At 39.9% G+C, this 17,116-nt stretch overlaps 1 protein-coding gene across 28 annotated transcripts in view; it reads right to left on the bottom strand.

Annotated features, from left to right (window-relative positions):
- Positions 1-17,116, bottom strand: part of ptprda (protein tyrosine phosphatase receptor type Da) — a 418,286-nt gene that overhangs the window by 40,847 nt on the left and 360,323 nt on the right. For 14 of the 28 annotated variants that reach the window (XM_085267046.1, XM_085267055.1, XM_085267050.1 and 11 more), the window contains 8 exons: positions 13,654-13,842; positions 12,478-12,486; positions 11,714-11,731; positions 9,621-9,731; positions 5,705-5,716; positions 2,558-2,827; positions 848-1,429; positions 374-519 (listed from right to left, as the gene is read on the bottom strand). In XM_085267046.1, the coding sequence (XP_085123172.1) occupies positions 374-519; positions 848-1,429; positions 2,558-2,827; positions 5,705-5,716; positions 9,621-9,731; positions 11,714-11,731; positions 12,478-12,486; positions 13,654-13,842 (1,337 nt within the window). The remainder of the gene's footprint in view (positions 1-373; positions 520-847; positions 1,430-2,557; positions 2,828-5,704; positions 5,717-9,620; positions 9,732-11,713; positions 11,732-12,477; positions 12,487-13,653; positions 13,843-17,116) is intronic. The other 14 variants (XM_085267054.1, XM_085267073.1, XM_085267060.1 and 11 more) reach the window with 5 other exon arrangements.

The raw sequence follows: 17,116 nt of genomic DNA, 5'->3' as shown, positions 1-17,116 counted from the left end.
GTCACTTTGTGTATAAGATTCGTTAAACTACAGCAGAACAGAAGGAAAATCAAATGATAGGTTTTACTAAGACAGCTTTAATTTGAGCTATTGTCTCACTGAAGTCACAGATTTTACCAATAACAGTTATATCCATAGTTAAACCTCTGAAATAAACAATATCTTAGAAGTTTAACAGTGGAACAACTGCATATTCGTGCATTTACTTGGTAAGGATAGATCAACTATGCAGACTAATAACATGATAAGTAGGCAAATAATAATATTATTAAACACAATAATCCCAAAAATGGTTGGAACCTTATTAATGTGTTAAGGAGCATTATGGACTCTTAAGTCTTAGCAAAATAGCTTAATATTAGAAAGTAATTACCTCCTCTTTGTCATCTCTCTTTCTGTATAAAAGCTCGTATCCTGTCACTTGATTTTCTTGTCCGGTTTGCGTCTGAGCGTTCCACGACAGCAAAATGCTCGTTTCTGATTTGGCTTCTCCTTTGAAGTCGGTTGGTTGGGACGGAACTGAAATTAGAGTGAAGAGATGAATTCATTACTCGTCGTGTCTTGCACTATCCACTCTCATCCGAGTCACGCGTGCACACACACACGCCACTTGGCGGTCGAGTTATTGCGATAGTCTTCACAGGACTTTTTCGTGAGACATAAACAACGAGGCATTTGAATCGCTCCTTCTCACTTAAGATTACTGGCTAAAAATGTTTTTCACACTCAAAATTTTCATTGCGGGGTTAAGAGCAACGATACTTTTTAGCAGCCTTTTTCCGGTTTTGTATTTTCATTCATTGTCTGTTGCCGTTTTTTTTTCTTAATGATTTAAAAACAAACCCACCTCCGGTCTTTGCAATGATTTGAAGATCTGGAGAAAGAGGCCCATCACCCACTGAAGTGTAGGCTAAAATTTTGATATAGTAGGTCTTATTTGGGATGAGGCCCTGAATGGTGGCAATATTAGACCCCCGGACGATCTGCTTCTCCCAGTGGTTGGGGTGCTGGCTGGGATCCATGGTGTAGTAGACTCGGTAGCCCGTGATCTGTCCGTTGGCCTCCTCTGGCTCATCCCACTGGATGAACGCTGTGGTGGCGCTCATCATGTGACCTCGGACCTGCCTCGGTGCGGTGCTGGGTGCCTGCTCAGCAGTTTTGGCCTCAATGCTCTCGCTGGGTGGCCCTCGGCCGATGTTGTTTACCGCCACCACCCGAAACTCATAGTCGGAGTAGGGGCTGAGGCCCCCGACGCTGTACCTAGTGGTGGCTACGCCATCAATCTCTTTGTACAACTCATCCGAGTACTTGGACTTGTGCTGGATGATGTAGTAGGAAATTGGTTCAGGGTTGCCAGAGTCCCAAGCCAATGTTATGCTTGTGGCTGTGCGCTCTTCCACTACAGGAATACCAGGAGCCTTGGGCAACGCTGTGATGATAATTATAGAATGAATATTAATAAAAATGCAAAACACACAAAAGTCACATATTGGTAGAGGAATTTATTGTACATGCCGTAGAGACTTTATTTTAATTTGTTGATGGTTGACTTTTATTGATAACTTTCATTTACCAGACCGCTGCACATGAAAGTGATGAGCCACAGTGTATGTGGAGTCATAAGAGACTGTGTTGTGCGTATTCGATTAGGTGGGTGGATAGTCTTAATATTACTTTAGTTTTCCTAGTTTACAGTCGTGTAAAAAAAAAAGAAGAAGAAAAAAGCGACATATCATCTAATGAGTGAGATTTAAGGCTTGTACACTCCACGTTCGGCATTTCGGAGCGATGTTGTCGTTAATCTTGGGTTTCCCAGTGTTTATCACTTTAATAATTAAACAGGTAAATTTATTACTTTAATTCCCCACACCGTGGCACATGGCAAAAAGATATCAGGGCAATAGATTGTCTTTATACACCATCTGAAGTATGCTTTTGGGGGAGCTCCTGCCAGAGGGTTATATTGTGACTAATATCTCTGTGTTGTGTCTTGGAAAAACAAAGCTGAATGTCTGTGTGCGTGGCTCTGTCCCCGGTGTGCTCGTAAACATGGCGGCACCAATCGGGGGTATCTTTCTGACACACTGCAGTGTAGATATGATTACGCACAGATAAGTACCATGTCTACACCAAAGTATACTCACTATGTTTCATTCTCTAACATGCCCCCTCCTTTCTTACAAATTGCTCGCAGAAATGGTGCGCTTTTGGCTCTGTAGCTCTCCAGCTGAGAGATAAGCACTTCACTATATTCTCAGCCTGGCATCTAATGCACCGAGGCTGGTGCCAGGGCTTGTCTAAAGCTTTAAGGAATCCTCTACAGATGACTTATCGTGGCAGTGTGAGGTAAATAAGTTCCTTTAAAGCACTGCCAGTAGTCGCTGCTCGGATAGATTACTAACAAATATTAGCTGCAAACTGGAGACATACTGTATTTTGAAGTAAATACACACTCTAAGAACTGAACTATTAATACCTTTGCCTCTAGCATTGGCATTTCTATGAAAATTACAGTCTTTAATTACAGTATTAGAAGAAGAATTAAAGGCACATGTACCTTTCACTGTTATCTGTGCCGCAGCCTCTATCACCCCGAGGGTTGACATGGCTACACATGTGTAATTGGCCGATTGCCGTACGTCCGTAAGCTCCAAGACGTTACGTCCAATGGGCATATCGTCTTCCGGCGTAAGATCCTCAGCTCCCATCATCCACTTGACATATGGCATGGGGGAGCCCACAGCTACACATGTGATATTGACACTGCCGCCAGGCATGATCTCATTGTCTGTAGGTGGAATGGAGAATCGCGGTGGCACCCGTCGCACTAAAAAAAGACAAAAAAATAGCATGAAAACCAGGCAGAATCTGGGGAAACCTTTGCAGAAAAACGGCATTCACCCCAAAAAGAAGAAAAAATTCTTTAATGAGAATATTAACAGACTCTTAAATGTTTAATAGTGTCAAATTCTCTAAGATTTCTCCATTTATGAATGTTCTCATGCGATCCGAGACTTCGATTAAGTGGCGAATGGATTAACAACAACACAAGCACCATGCACAAAAAAACTGCATCACCATCAGTACGGATGTACAGAACTGCACAAAGTGCTGGAGAGTCGACAGCACTCCACAGTTGTGTGCAAACAAACAACTTTCAGGCTGCAAACTTCCAGCTGATGTGAGATAATGTGCCGCATCACATTCTCACATCACATGGACATGTAGGTCATACACTTAAAGGCTTCACGCGCGACAAACGGGAAAAGTGTCTCGTGTTTTTAAGGTCACTACAATGCACTGTTAACAATGCTATAAAGATGGCTAAAAAGGTAACTGACTGTGCTATACACCTCAGATAAATGTGAAATTTATTAAGGGGAGTAGTTATACTGCCGCTCAAAGCATGAATAATTACAGTTAGTGATCCTACAATTCAATCCATGCCTGGGAACGAATCAAAATCATTTATGATGCTAATTCAAACTGTTTTCAGTATGACTATACGCCTCTCAGTACATTTTGACAGAAAGGGCTAAGAAACGTCATTCAGTTTGACAGCTGTGAAATGATGTGCCATGTTAGGGATTTATAGGAAAGGATTCAATCCTAAAAGGAGGGTAACACACTTAAAGACGGATGCATCTGCAGGGTTCGAACAATGCATTGGTGCAGCCAACTTATCGGTCAATATCAGCTATTGGCTCTTATATCGGTATCAGCATATATAATGATGTTGCATAATTTGTCCACTAGAGGGAACTCTGCAAACAATCAGCAGATTAAAGACTTATTTTAAAAATAAAAGCTTATTAAATAAAAACTACTAACAAGGAGTGATAAATAACTAGGCATAAGCAAATGTTACAGAAATCTGTCTGAAAGAAAAGTATCGGCCGATATACTGTAGGGTTAAATCATCAAATATCGGCATTGTATCTGCTTGGGATCTGGGAGGGAATATCCCCTCTCTCAATGTAATTTTACTTTTTTTCTTCACTAATACAATGAAACCTCCGAAACTAGTTTTGCAGCACATCAATAATGCATTATAATGTGCTATTCCTGCAAAAATGTGATACATTTCACTCTTACGGCAACTCTTTTTAAAAATATTGTTAGATTAAATTACTCTTAATTGTGCAGGTTTGCTCCAATAAAAGATGAATGTTAATGTGTGACGCCGGTAACACATGAATGGTATCGAGGCCTTCTGGAGGAGAGCAAGAATCAATCATGCATACAAGAACAATGTTGGCTTTAGGAGGCAACCACATGAGGGAGTCTAGGGAAAGGGGGCTGCGGGGGCAAAAGAAGCAGTAACAGGGTCAGAGGGAAGACATTGTGTCACTCGGTGTAAATGGAGAGGTTAGCCTGACACTGTTACACTGCTCTAACTGCGGCTAGCACAAGCTAAGGGAGAACAGAGAGCCACAAAAGAAGATAACATCATCTTAGCACTCAGGTTTATCCAGGGGACGTAGGCACAAAGGAAATGAGGCTGGTGCTACCAGGTGCTGTTGTACAACTTCTAGCAAGGATTTAAATAAAACGTAAAGTCAGTGTTACTGCTCATGGAATTCAAAATAGATTACTCAATAAATTATTTAGCAAACCTTGAAGAAATAAATGAAGGAATAAATCACTTCTAAAGATTATAGGAATATTTGCAGTTACACTTTCGCTGAGTCTAAGCTAGTTACTTGTGCTATATTTGACTAGAACTCAGACGTGCTCTTGCAGCTGCCTGCTACTAATTCACAGAGCCCATTCTGTTGAACAGGCGGCAGCTCTCCAGACAGGAAATCTAGGGGAACTGCTTGCATTATTAAATACAACGTTTCTCTCACTCAATATTTAATTAATATCCAATTGGATCACGCTCCCCACAGACATAATATTATCCTGCTCATTTGAATATCATTACATTTGTCAAGTCTTGTGGATAACGCTCTAAATACATCATTCTTTCATGACTTCCTGCGCAGAAACATCCTCATCTGAGGAAGTGGATCATCTCTAACGGCAGGATTGTTTTTAGAGCTTGATGCCTGCCTTTGGTTCCAATTACAACAAGAGGTGGATTTCGGTTAAAGATGCTCTTATCTGTGACAGACTTCTGTTAGAGGGAAGTTTTTGTGTAGACTAAGGCTTAAACTCTTGTATGCAGAGAAACATTTGACATCCACGTGAATGGAGGTGGTTTTAGTTCTAAGCACCGATAAATGAAAGACAGCGATCTTCCTAATGCTGTTTGTCATTTAGCTCCGTTCTTTTCTTTCTTGTTTTTAACCACCTTACCCTATTCCCCTGCTGTGCTGTTAGTTATCAGAGAAACCAAGCAGGAACACTGACAGGGTAGGAGCTGGGGGAAAGGGGTGGCTAGTCCAAACATTAACAGGTGACCATGCAAATAGACCGTCGGACAGATGCAAATATCATTCCTAAAACCCCACCTCAAGATGCAAAACATGCACCACCTATTGGACAGTCAAGCAAGGACCAGAGGCATTCTCAATGGGAACATGGACACTGAACGTACAGCAGAGAAAAATAATATTCAAAGGAGCAAAAAAAAGAAAAAAAAAAGGCTAAAGTAATACATCAGTTTTTTTCATTTTAAACGTCTCTAAAATGTAGCTAAAAATAAATAAAATAAAAACACTTGTTTCTGTTGTGTTCAAAAAGTAAAAAACACACCAACCTTCTCGCAGCTCTGAGGGATGTGGGGAATTTGATGCAGAACAAAATGAAATAAGGAAAGGAGAAAAACAAGGGAAACACAGAGAGTAAAAAGGCCATGTTTTAGGTGTTCAGATGCTACTTGAACAATTAGAAGGACCTTCTGTTTGGAGGGCACAGGAAGCTGCTTGCACCCAAGAGCACCAATGTTACCAAGCAAAGTCTTAACCTGTCTAATTTCAATCCTCCTAAATAAGAAGAAAAAAAACATATCGTCTGCTCAAGTCATGTGGTTAGCTTCAAATATAGTAAATATTAATGTAAGTTGATTATAAAAAAATACTTTGAAACTATAATTAATGAATGCTACCCATAGGACTAAAGAGCACTGTGTATATATATATATATATATATATATATATATATATTAGGGGTGCAACGATATTCGTATCGATATTGAACCGTTCGATACAGTGCTTTCGGTTCGGTACGCATATGTATCGAACAATACAATTTTTTTCAATTTTTTTTTTTGTTTTTTTTTTTTTGTGTCCAGTTTGGATCTATAGCCATCAGAATTGTTGTCTTGAGGCCAAGAAAGATGCCAAGAGGATTTATTTTAAGTGGATCATCATATTGGTCCATTTGATTGACCTTTATTATAATTATGAATTTATTTTATTTTCAGTTGCAAACGGGACAGACATGACTGTGGGATAGGACAGGGGGAAAGAATGAAAGAAAGAGGGGGAGAGAAAGAAAGAAAACCAAAGGGGAGAAAAAAAAAAGAACAATACAAAATTTGTAATTTATTTTATCAACTTTCCTTCTGACGATGCTGTCTGTGTTGAGCGCTCAGTGAATCTGCATTTGACTACTCCGCCTAGGCTCGAGAGTGCAGCCTAGGCGGAGTAGTCGAACGCAGATTCACTGAGCACTCAACACAGACAGCATGGTCAGAAGGAAGAGCGCAGGGCAAGCTAGCGAGACAGAAGTGGACCTCCCCACTAGGGCTGGGCGATATGACCCAAAATTCATATCTCGATATTTTTTAGCTGGATGGCGATATAAGATATATATCTCGATTTTTTTTTTTTTAAGCCATAAGTTAAGAACAAAAAGAGAGTTCTTAGTCACACTGTGTCCCAGATGTCACACGGGCACTTTTATTTACATACAGCGTAGATATTACTCAAAAATAAATTATCAGCATATATTAAATAATCATGGTCCATAAATAAAAGAAAACAATGTTGTTTTTGTGCATAACAAAAAGCTCACAATTGTGCAGTCAAAATGTAAACTAATAGACGCTGAGCATAATAACAAAGAGACAGATTTCACAGCTGCACCACGTCTCTGAACAGGTGCCATCCTTATACACACACAGTACGTATCACTCCGCGAGGCTCCTCCTCTGTAGCCGTAATTCTCCGACAATCCATCAAGCGGTGCAGCTCCGTAGCTTAGCAAAGTCATATTAAAACATTTTTTGACAGATTGCTGAGCGCTGTGTACCACATAAAATCGGTTCGCGGTCAGTAAGCACAACCAGAATTCATACATAAGGCGCACTGTCGATTTTTGAGAAAAGGAAAGGATTTTAGGCCGTGCAGCCCCTCTGGGCTGCATGTCGTTAGCGCGGTTAGCTCGCTAACACGTTGACGCCATCCAGCCCCACGCACGGTAACTCGCTAACGGAGATTTTCCGCTTTCATCTTGTCATTGCCTGCAGGTGAAGCTATGGGGGAGTTGTGTTCAGTGCAGGAGAGGCGAGGCCGAGTAACGTTGCGTAGAGACAAAAGTGGACGAAAGAGAGGCAAACCTGCGGCTCCACAAGTATAATTATAACGTAACATAGACTATATCGATATAAACGATATTGTCACATCTTATATCTCGTATGAAAATATATCGATATTTTTTAAAAACTCGATATATCGCCCAGCCCTACTCCCCACCCTCATTCAGATCTGGCGTTTGGAATTATTTTGGTTTTCATGTGACGTATGACCCTGAAGGTAAGCGAGTCATGGACTAAAGTAAAACAGTATGTTGGATGTGCCATGCAATGCTCAATTACATGGGTGGGAGCTAGTGTGTTAGCGCAGTTAGCTCGTTAACGTGTTGGCCGTCTAGCCCCTCTGTATAGGGTAGCTCGTTAACGGAGATTTGCCGTGTTGTGGCGTTAAGGTTATTTCAACGAGATTAACCTGAAATCACTAGTGGGAACACAACGAATATGACTGCACATTTACACCGACATCATCCTAGTGCAAAGACAAAAACAACAAGCATGCATGCTTGGAAAGAGACATTTCTCTGTAATAAACTCTCTTTTCCAAAGATGAGTGATTCCTCAATCAGATACAGGGCTCGCAATATCGCTAGCCCGATGTCCCGGGGCTATCTCTGCCCTGCCTGTCGGGCTATTGTAGGAAGGAAAAATATATGTCAATGCTTTTGCATTCTTTCAGAAATGTAGCTGGGTAATTATGTCATTGGGTGAGCCACTGTCAATATGTGACATATTGAAATCGTGTTTGAATTTGCGCTTGTTTTTTTGCTTTCACTTTGCAATCGCGCGAACTGTGTATAGAGAGCGACAGCACTGATCTGTGAGTGATGATAATTTGTGCACCAATTCCTCTGACATCGTCTTATTAATCGTTAGCTTACTATGCAAACATGACAAGTGAAATCTCCCGCAGCTTAAACATGTGAGAGGTTGATCGCGCAGAGAATCGCTGAGCTTATGTGAGTGCGGCAGGATATATATTTCACTACGATGACCTGGATGATTGAGAACCTTCACAGACAGATATATATTTTAGTTCTGCTGAGCCAAATAAGACAGGTCAGGGTGAAGAAGTGACAGCCAAAGAAAAGCTTACCACAAAACGGAGAAGTTATGACAAATCAGACTATAAGGCAAAAAGAAAGTGCAGCTTTATGGTTTCATGGACAAAAGAATTTCTGTGGCTGCAATATGACGAGCTAAAAAACAACACGCACAAGGGTTAGGGTTAAATTTAAAAACTGTACTTTTGTGTTAAAATATATATTTATAATTTTAATAAATGACAAATTAAAAAGGCATGAACATTTTTTTTTGTATCGAAAAAATATCGAACCGTGACACCAAAGTATCGAACCGAACCGTGAATTTTGTGTATCGTTGCACCCCTAATATATATATATATATATATATATATATATATATATATATATGGAAAGTTTCTAGATTACTGGAGCAAAAACAGTGGGTTTTGTATATAAAAGGAAAAAAAGCTTTGCATACTAAGTGCAATAAGAAGTAAGTAAGAAGACCAATGAGCTTTATATTTCAGAGGCTGTGCAGCTGTGACTGTTTTCTTTTGTCAGCTAATTTCATCTTTATTGCAGGATAACAAAATTCACAACTGTTACATAATGAAATATTATATTCCAGTTTAAACTCTCGAATTTGGTGGTTTAACATATTCATCGTCAGCAGCAAAGGTAATGGGATTAAAGGTGTCCTTCCATTGTTGACCAGTGGGTAGAAAAAGGAGCTGTTTACTGCTGGGAAAAAAAAGTCAGGGCTGATGGAGGGGAGGGAGGACATCCGCCTCCAACAGTTAGGTTTCAAAAGCAATTAGTAGATAAAAACAGCAAGCAGTGTTAGATTCAGGATAATCGAGAGAAAAGGGCCAGAAACATGTAAAAGAGCACTTTAGGTTCAAATCAGTGCAGGTAAGTCAAGTGCAAAAACAAAAAGACCAAACCAATACCAAAACCTAAACTTAACAAATCAAGCATACTTACAATAGAGTCACACGATGTGGCCCCTGCAGACTTTATTGGCTAATTTTAAAAATTCCTCTTGAATCGTAAAGAGAAAGTTAATGTAATGTTTGACAGAAGCATGCTGGTGGTGCTTAACGCGCGCTTCCTACCTCTGACATATAGGTTTGCTGGGGCAGAGTAGCGGGTTCCATCGTTGTTGGTCGCCACGCATTCATACTTCCCCTGGTCAGACTCTTCGCTCTGCTCTATCTGGAGGGCTCCTGGTTGGGAATAGCAAACGGGGTAGCAAAGTATATTTGGTTAAAGCTATGTCGTCAGCATCAAGTTCACAAGCAAAAAAGAACCAAACAAAAAAAACAACAAACAAAAAAGCAACGGGCTCGTTTGACCTCATGGAGGTCAACGTCAGCACCCTTCATTTCTAGATTTCTTTGTCCTTCTAAGCATCAGTAGATCAGTGAAATGAACCTTATAATTGATCGATATCCAATTAAATGTATGAATAAAATGTTTATAAACTATATAAATTATATTCGATCATTTATTGTCACAGCCTGATCCACTGGCTGAGGGGAAATCGAGACTGTGCAATCGCACTGTAAGTGAGGCAAAACACTGCGATGCAAATAGTTTCCTTCAAGAAGCCTAAAGTAGCAACACGAGAAAAGAAAGGAAAAAAAAAACACATCGTCAACCAAATCCAAAGGGAAAAAAAAAGAAAAATAACACCAAACTCAGTCGCTAATATATTTACCCTCCTAATCATCTCTTAAAAAAAAAAAGAAGAGAAGCTTTTTTACCTATAGGCTCTAACAAGACACTCATCCTAACGCCAATGGAAAAAAAAATGTCACTTTGAAAAATAGGGGCAAGCCCGTCAATGTACAACATATCACTGGACTGGTCAATATGGGGATGAGTGATACTACTTCAGGGAAACATGGATCAAACAAAAGAGGTTTACAGTATAAGAAAGCAGCATAACAAGGGAAGACAATTGAACAAAAGAATTTTAGGTATGAACTTTAGCATATTCAATCACAAATCAGGTGTATTATTCTGCCTGCAGAATAATTTGGGACTTCATTTAAGTGAAGTGACTTTTCAAAAAAAATGCAGCTCGTACCAAAAAATTGAAAAATGCTGCTGAGACATCTGGAAAAAATGTAATTGAACGTATTATGCAAGGCAAAAGCACCATATAACCCTCTGTAACAAAAGTTTTGACATGCAAATCTTAGCGAAGAAATGTATGTCGACACAACTTACAACCTTCTGACAACCCTTAGCTGAAAAATAAAATGCAATTGTATTAGAAGACAAAATTCAAAATACCGGCCTGAGCCGACAAGAAGGTAACCAGCCACTGCTTTAGCTTGTGAAAGCTACAAAAGACACCCATAAAAATCCACCAATGGGATCAGCAGTGTGGTGTCACATGACCCAGGGAAAAATGGCTTTATGCATCAACAACTCTCCGGCTCCATGTCACACGGCAAAAATGAGCCAATCGGGTCCTCGCCAGACTCTACTTGTTTGCCTTCCCAAACCCTGAAGAAAAAAAGTCAAAAAGTAAAATAGTCTCCAAACCCAAGAAAAGTAAGAAAAATAGGTGAAAGAGAAAAAAAGCACCGTAGAAACTTTATCAAAAAAGTGGTTGTTTGGGCTTTTTTGTAGAGGTACAGGAGAGGAAAGCAAATAGAAGAAATGGAAAAAAAATAGTTTGCAAAGATAGAAAGAATTCTTTGGGAGAAAAAAGCAGAGGAGAGGCAATGTTGTCGTCAGCATGCCTGCGTGATTCCACAGCATCTGTGCATATTTTTAGTGCTGAACAAGAACAGCTAAGGGGGAAAAATGCTTGGTTGTTTTAGTTGGACAAAAAGAGGGACACATGATTCGCTATGGCCAAAAAGAAAACAAAAATGAAACGTAAAAAAATAGAGTTCAAAAAAATAATTGTCATTGGATATGCTTATTCGAGCCAGGGCAAGCATATCGCAACTGAGCTAAACGGGCTCTTAAAACGAGAACATAAAGAGTAAATAAAGCGTAGACAGAAAAATGAAATACGAACATAGTCAACGAAACAGGACAAATAAGAAGGAAGGTCCATATGAATGAAATGGGATTCGGTCTTGGTAAACAGGACAGAAATGGAGGTGATTCAAGTGAATGGATGGATTGACAGCAAGAATGAATTTGTATTATTTTCATTCTGTGAACGTCAGTTCAGCACTCTTACCTCTTATTGGTGTACCACCTGGGTGGATAATATGAATGCAAATAAGATTAGAAAGAAGAAGCATTAGTACGTGTAGATAGAGGCTGGGGGCTTTGGAAGAAGAATCAAATTAGATTTAACAGGGTACGTAAATAAAGGTACTACAGGAAAAGAGAAAGGAGAGAGAAAGAGAATAAGAACTTTTTTTCTGTACTCTACTGGCAAAGAAAGACAGGATTCATCATAGAAAAATCACTGGTCAGAGAGACACATTGGTGTACCACGGGGAGGTGCCATTTTGGAAGTGGCAATGGCTTCTGAAGACCATCTACTGAAGGGAAAGACTTTCAGGACTTTGTGGTGTGTAAGATTGAGAGCAGAGATACTTAAAGAAAAAAAAGTGTGATCCCTTTGCTTGACCTGAGCTAAGAAGAGCTGGTCACCTCTCTAAAGGTTCTTTAAATTTCCATGCCTAAGATGTGCTGGTGTTAAAAGATTAAGTGAGTAAGCGGTGGGTCAGTAAGTGAGTTACAAACATGTGAGGACAGATCATTATCCAGGTCAGTATATGACAATGCTAAGCTAAACTTTGGATAACCGCCAGATTGGGTGACGCTACAGCTGGTAGTGACAGGACACCGTGGGGTGAGGGGAGAGTGTATGTGCCTCTAGTAGTAGCCCTGAGACTAAACTATCTGTTAGTAAAATGCATGCCATGCATTTTAATAGTTGTTGGAACATGAAAATTAGTGGAGGTGATGTGCGCTTTAGAGCTAAGCACTTACCAAAGGATTCTGTAGATTTAAAAATATAGAGAGAAGAAAGACAGCATAAGAATATGATTATATTCTTTAGGTAAGTTTAGTTAACAAGGTTTTGTTAATGCTTTATAAACTCTGAGTTGCACGTTAGCAAAAAGGATTAATGCTACACAGTTCTGTTGAAAACAAGTAGGCAAAGAGGTAAGGTTAACACGATGATTTAACAAAGAACAGCTGTGAAATCTGTGAAGACAGGGGGTCAAACACACAAGACTTAAAATTTAAGTAGTTAGGTTAATGCGCTGATATTAGCTGCTAAATAAAGTTGCAGGCTATATGTATGTATAAGTTCTATATTGCGATATTAAAATCAAACTTTAATAAATATATATATATATAATGAGTATATTGGGGTGTGTCACAGGCAAAAAAAGCAAAGCTGGCATCTAAACATTAAAGCAAGGACTGCTAAAGTCAATGAATCAAGGGGCTGGGGGGAGAGGGAAAAGCTTTACGAAGTTTTACGCACTACTGTGGCTGAATAGTCTCCAAAATTAAATGTATTTCTTAAACGTAAAAGGCCTTAAAAACAGCAAATATCTACCCCAAATTAGTTTAAGATACCTTTTGGAAAGTAAAATTTAGACAAAAGTACATTCATTTGATTTTTTGGGGGGAGGGAGCGTGTTTTCCTGTTTTAAAAGTATGCGCACTCCGTTGCAGATTCTGAATGAAGCCGAATGTTGAATATTAATTGTTAAAAGAAAAGACATAAGAACATGAAGAAAATGGTTCTAAAAAATTCTGCACCAATGCAGTGGAAAGGAAATCAACAGAAAACAGCAAAAGAATTCATTGTAAAAAAGTCACAGCAGTGAGCAATGAGGGCAGAAGTTGGGGCAGAAGCCAGCAAACACAGAGGGAGGGGGAACAATCCCAACAGCCCATGACAACACTGGAAGACAAAGGGAGACACACAAACGGACACAACACACCAGGGTGTACAGAAAGTAGAGGACAGGAAATAGTAGAAACAATGCCATTACCTACAAAATTAAAAGCCAAATGAGAAGTTAAATTATGGGAGGAAGAAGTGGATGAAAGAACAGAGGATACAATAGGGGGAGCAGATCAGATAGAAGAAAACAAGAAAGAAGACTTCCCTGTCCGGTAATTAGATTTTCAGCAGAGGAAACCTACCTGATCTGAGCTGTTTAATGCGCCCATTGTTGTTGCTGGTGTTGACAGGGAGGAAGTCTTTGAACCAAGAGATATCTGGGTCTGGGTTGCCGCTGGCAGCACAGAGCATGGTGGCAGTGCGTGTTCGCTCCACAACTTTCAACTGTGGGCCCATGTCTATGGTGGGGAAACCAGGGGGCAGCTGGTCCTCTGCAAATAGGTTATACAGACATTGGGGCATATATCAGAACTGAGCATAGCATCAAACCTTGTGCTAGGGAGGGGGAAGAGATAATTGGAAAATAAAAGAAGAAAAAAATCTTTACCATTTAAAGAAATAGCTTGTATATATAGCAGCATTTTTGAATGACAAATACGATACAATAAGCTAAAGCTAGCAGCTAGTTAGCTTAGCGTAAAAGTTAACAGGCAGCTACTGTAAATAAACCTTGGTTTAAGGAAATAAATGAAGAAAAAGGAAAGAATTTTATAATAGGTAGCTTGGGGTAAATTAAAAATAGGAATCAATTATATGTTTTGAGTCTTTATGCTAAGCTAATTTAAGCTAGGTTAAATGACTCCTGAGAGTAATAGATATGAGAGCGATAATAATGTAATCCATCCACAGCATATAAATGCCACTCTTTCTTTTCCTGGGGGAAAGGATGGGGCTTCGGTGGCTACACGTGCAGCAGAGCTTCGATGTCCTTTGGTGATGGCAGGTGGATTTGCCGTGTTGTAAAAGCTGTCTTGTTCCCGCGCACGTCTCAACTTTCTGATTGAACAAGGGCGAGCAACATCTTGCTGCCGTTTGAGAAGTGAAAGAAAATAACTCACGCTGCACTTTTGCCCCAACCATGTTCTTTGAGCAAAACAAAGAAAATCAAAGCCCAGAGCAGTTTTGTCTGAAGCTCACAGCTCTCAACAGGAAGTATTTTCACTTTGAAGCAAGTGATGATCTCTGAGAGGCTGCAGACTCAAACACTGTCTACACCACAAGATCCCCCATATGCAAAATATCTGCCACTCTTCAACGTTGGCTAAGTCTTAACCTGCAAAACAAGACCTGCTTGCTGCCAATGAGGTTTATGTACATCTTTAAGCTTTGCTTTCCCTGCTGCGATATTGCTAACTAGTGTCTTCTGTTGCTTTCGTAAACGGCACCTTTTTGGAAACTATTTCTTCATTAAATTTTCATGAGGCGACATCAGACTAGAAACAGCTTTGAGATGCCATAGTCTGCAGCACAGCCAAACGACAATTATGGCTGCCTTCCAACAATGCTTTTGGGTATCTGGCATGAGAAGCCACCGCCATGGATAAATCTTCTCAGAAACACACAGTATTGCAAATGAGTGATTTCAGACTGTGCTGCAAAAGTTTTCCAATGCAACTCTGTGTCCCCGACTGAACTGATGTGTAAGGTAAAGATTGCTGCATCTTTGAAAATGGACAACTATAGGCTTTTTAAAGGGTTTTGATCATTTCCAAGCCTATGGAGTGCACTCACTCCTTTTAAAAGAAGTTGTTTTCTTTGCCAATATGTGCTTTTAGATATACAGGACATCTTGTCAGGGCACAGACATGGGTGGCATCTGGTTTCTGGAACTGGAACAATGACTCCAAACGCTTTGGGTTCTCTGGGTGGAGGTGGGGGGTTAATTGGGCTTTTCTGGCATATCCCATCGAAGCTTGTGTGGATTGGGATCTGGGGCGTTTGGAGGCTGGGTCAAAACCTTGAGCACCTTGTTCTGCTGTCAGGAGGCCTCTGCCATCAGGGAGTGATGCTGAAATTGGTATATAGTTAAGCTGTGTGTCATACCATGCAGCTAAATGCCAGGAAACGAGGATTCCCAGCAGAAAGCTACATCGTAGGGTTATTCACTTAACCTGTCAGTAGTTTTAATTTTGTGGCTGCCGAGAGCATACGTTATCTTTATCATTTCCAGCTTCCATTAAGGTAATGAAAGATGCTCTGGCTTTACTCTTGTTAAACTTTTGCAGTTATCTGGCATTGTGTCTGCTTGTTGTTGGCACAGTACAGATGCTCGTAAAAACAGCAAGCACTTAATCAAATCGCCTCCGTCACACAGTGGCTTTATTTAATTAACATTGTAAATACTAGAAAAGTATACAAGAAAAAGAACAGGGCTGATTTTTGGATAAAGTACTTAGAAATTATTCAAATATTATTCTTTTTCCCTTGGGAACTTGTTTTTGCCATGATTCATAACCCACCGAGGGTGGCTAAATGATTGATGTTCAGTCTATTGTTTTTTAATGTTCATTTAATAGTCTTCAAGAACTATTAACATTTTCCATCAGCATATATCACCTTAGAAAAAACAGGTCTACAAATTAAACACTGACTCAGTCTGAAGTGTTTAGAAGATGTAAACATGCGATACAAATCTCAGTTGTCATTCCCATAAATATAAACTGGTAATTCAGCGTGAGTTCGGTAAAACATCAAAATAAAAATGTAAAGAATGGTCACATATGTTTAATATATTGATTTTGCAAAAAAGGTGCAGTACTTGAAGTCTATGCCACATTTGGTCCCAATCACTTAGCTCCAATAAAAGCTCTAGGTTAACAACTATTAAGGAATGAACGAGCAGTTTAATGTGAGAGAGTGCGCTGCTCATTCAAATGAAGAAAGACACGAAGGGAGGGGAAATGAATTAATTGTACATGGTAGCTCCTGTCCAGGCTCCCTCCAGCCTGTTCAAGGTCGAACAGACAATTAGTTGATTCTACAGTGAGTCCAAAGTATACCTGATCAAACACAATAGCCAGAGGCAAGCCTATGAGCAGGGATGCGTGTTGAATATAGTAATTAGATGTGACAATCCATGCGAATTAAAATGCAACGCTCACGAGATTGCAATGTATTCTAAAACAAAGTGCTCAAGAGATCATAATTTAGCTATCCTGTAAGTTGTTAGAACTGTTCTCGTGCTGCAGCTTTAAGGACTGCAAAAGAGGGGCAGGAGACATTTCATTTTAAACTAAGTGGTGTACTCTGCAAAATCATGAGGAATCACAGCCGTACGCCTGATTCAGCCTACTGATTAACTACAGCATCACACAGAAGAATTGTGTGAGGGGGAAAAAAAATGTGGGGTCAAGTGAACAACGTGCACTTTTGCCAAACCCATATTATCTAAATGAGTGTTACATTTCGCTAAACCATATTTTTAGTGCAGTCAGCCGGTGTGCGTCCAGACAAAATTAATGATTTGTTACAAATAGTTCTGGCCTCGTGCATGTATTCCCACTTTGACCAGAAATGTAATTTACTGCTGCTTCGTGAACCCGCGCTCATCAAGAATGGTCACAAAGTCACGACATCGACAGTGAGCTATCTGAAAACTTTCCTCGCACAGATCCCAAACTTTAGATACAACAAACGCAACTACATTCATATTCTCAAGCCGCTTGTAACTCTTAGCTCTACCCTCATTTATTTCATAGTGAAGTG

This window comes from Mchenga conophoros, linkage group LG3, assembly GCF_057382185.1.
Source record: "Mchenga conophoros isolate Kocher_MC1m ecotype Shallow Benthic linkage group LG3, M_conophoros_male_GT1.1, whole genome shotgun sequence".
NCBI classification, from domain to species: Eukaryota; Metazoa; Chordata; class Actinopteri; order Cichliformes; family Cichlidae; genus Mchenga; species Mchenga conophoros.
This window is presented reverse-complemented; position numbering and strand designations above follow the sequence as displayed.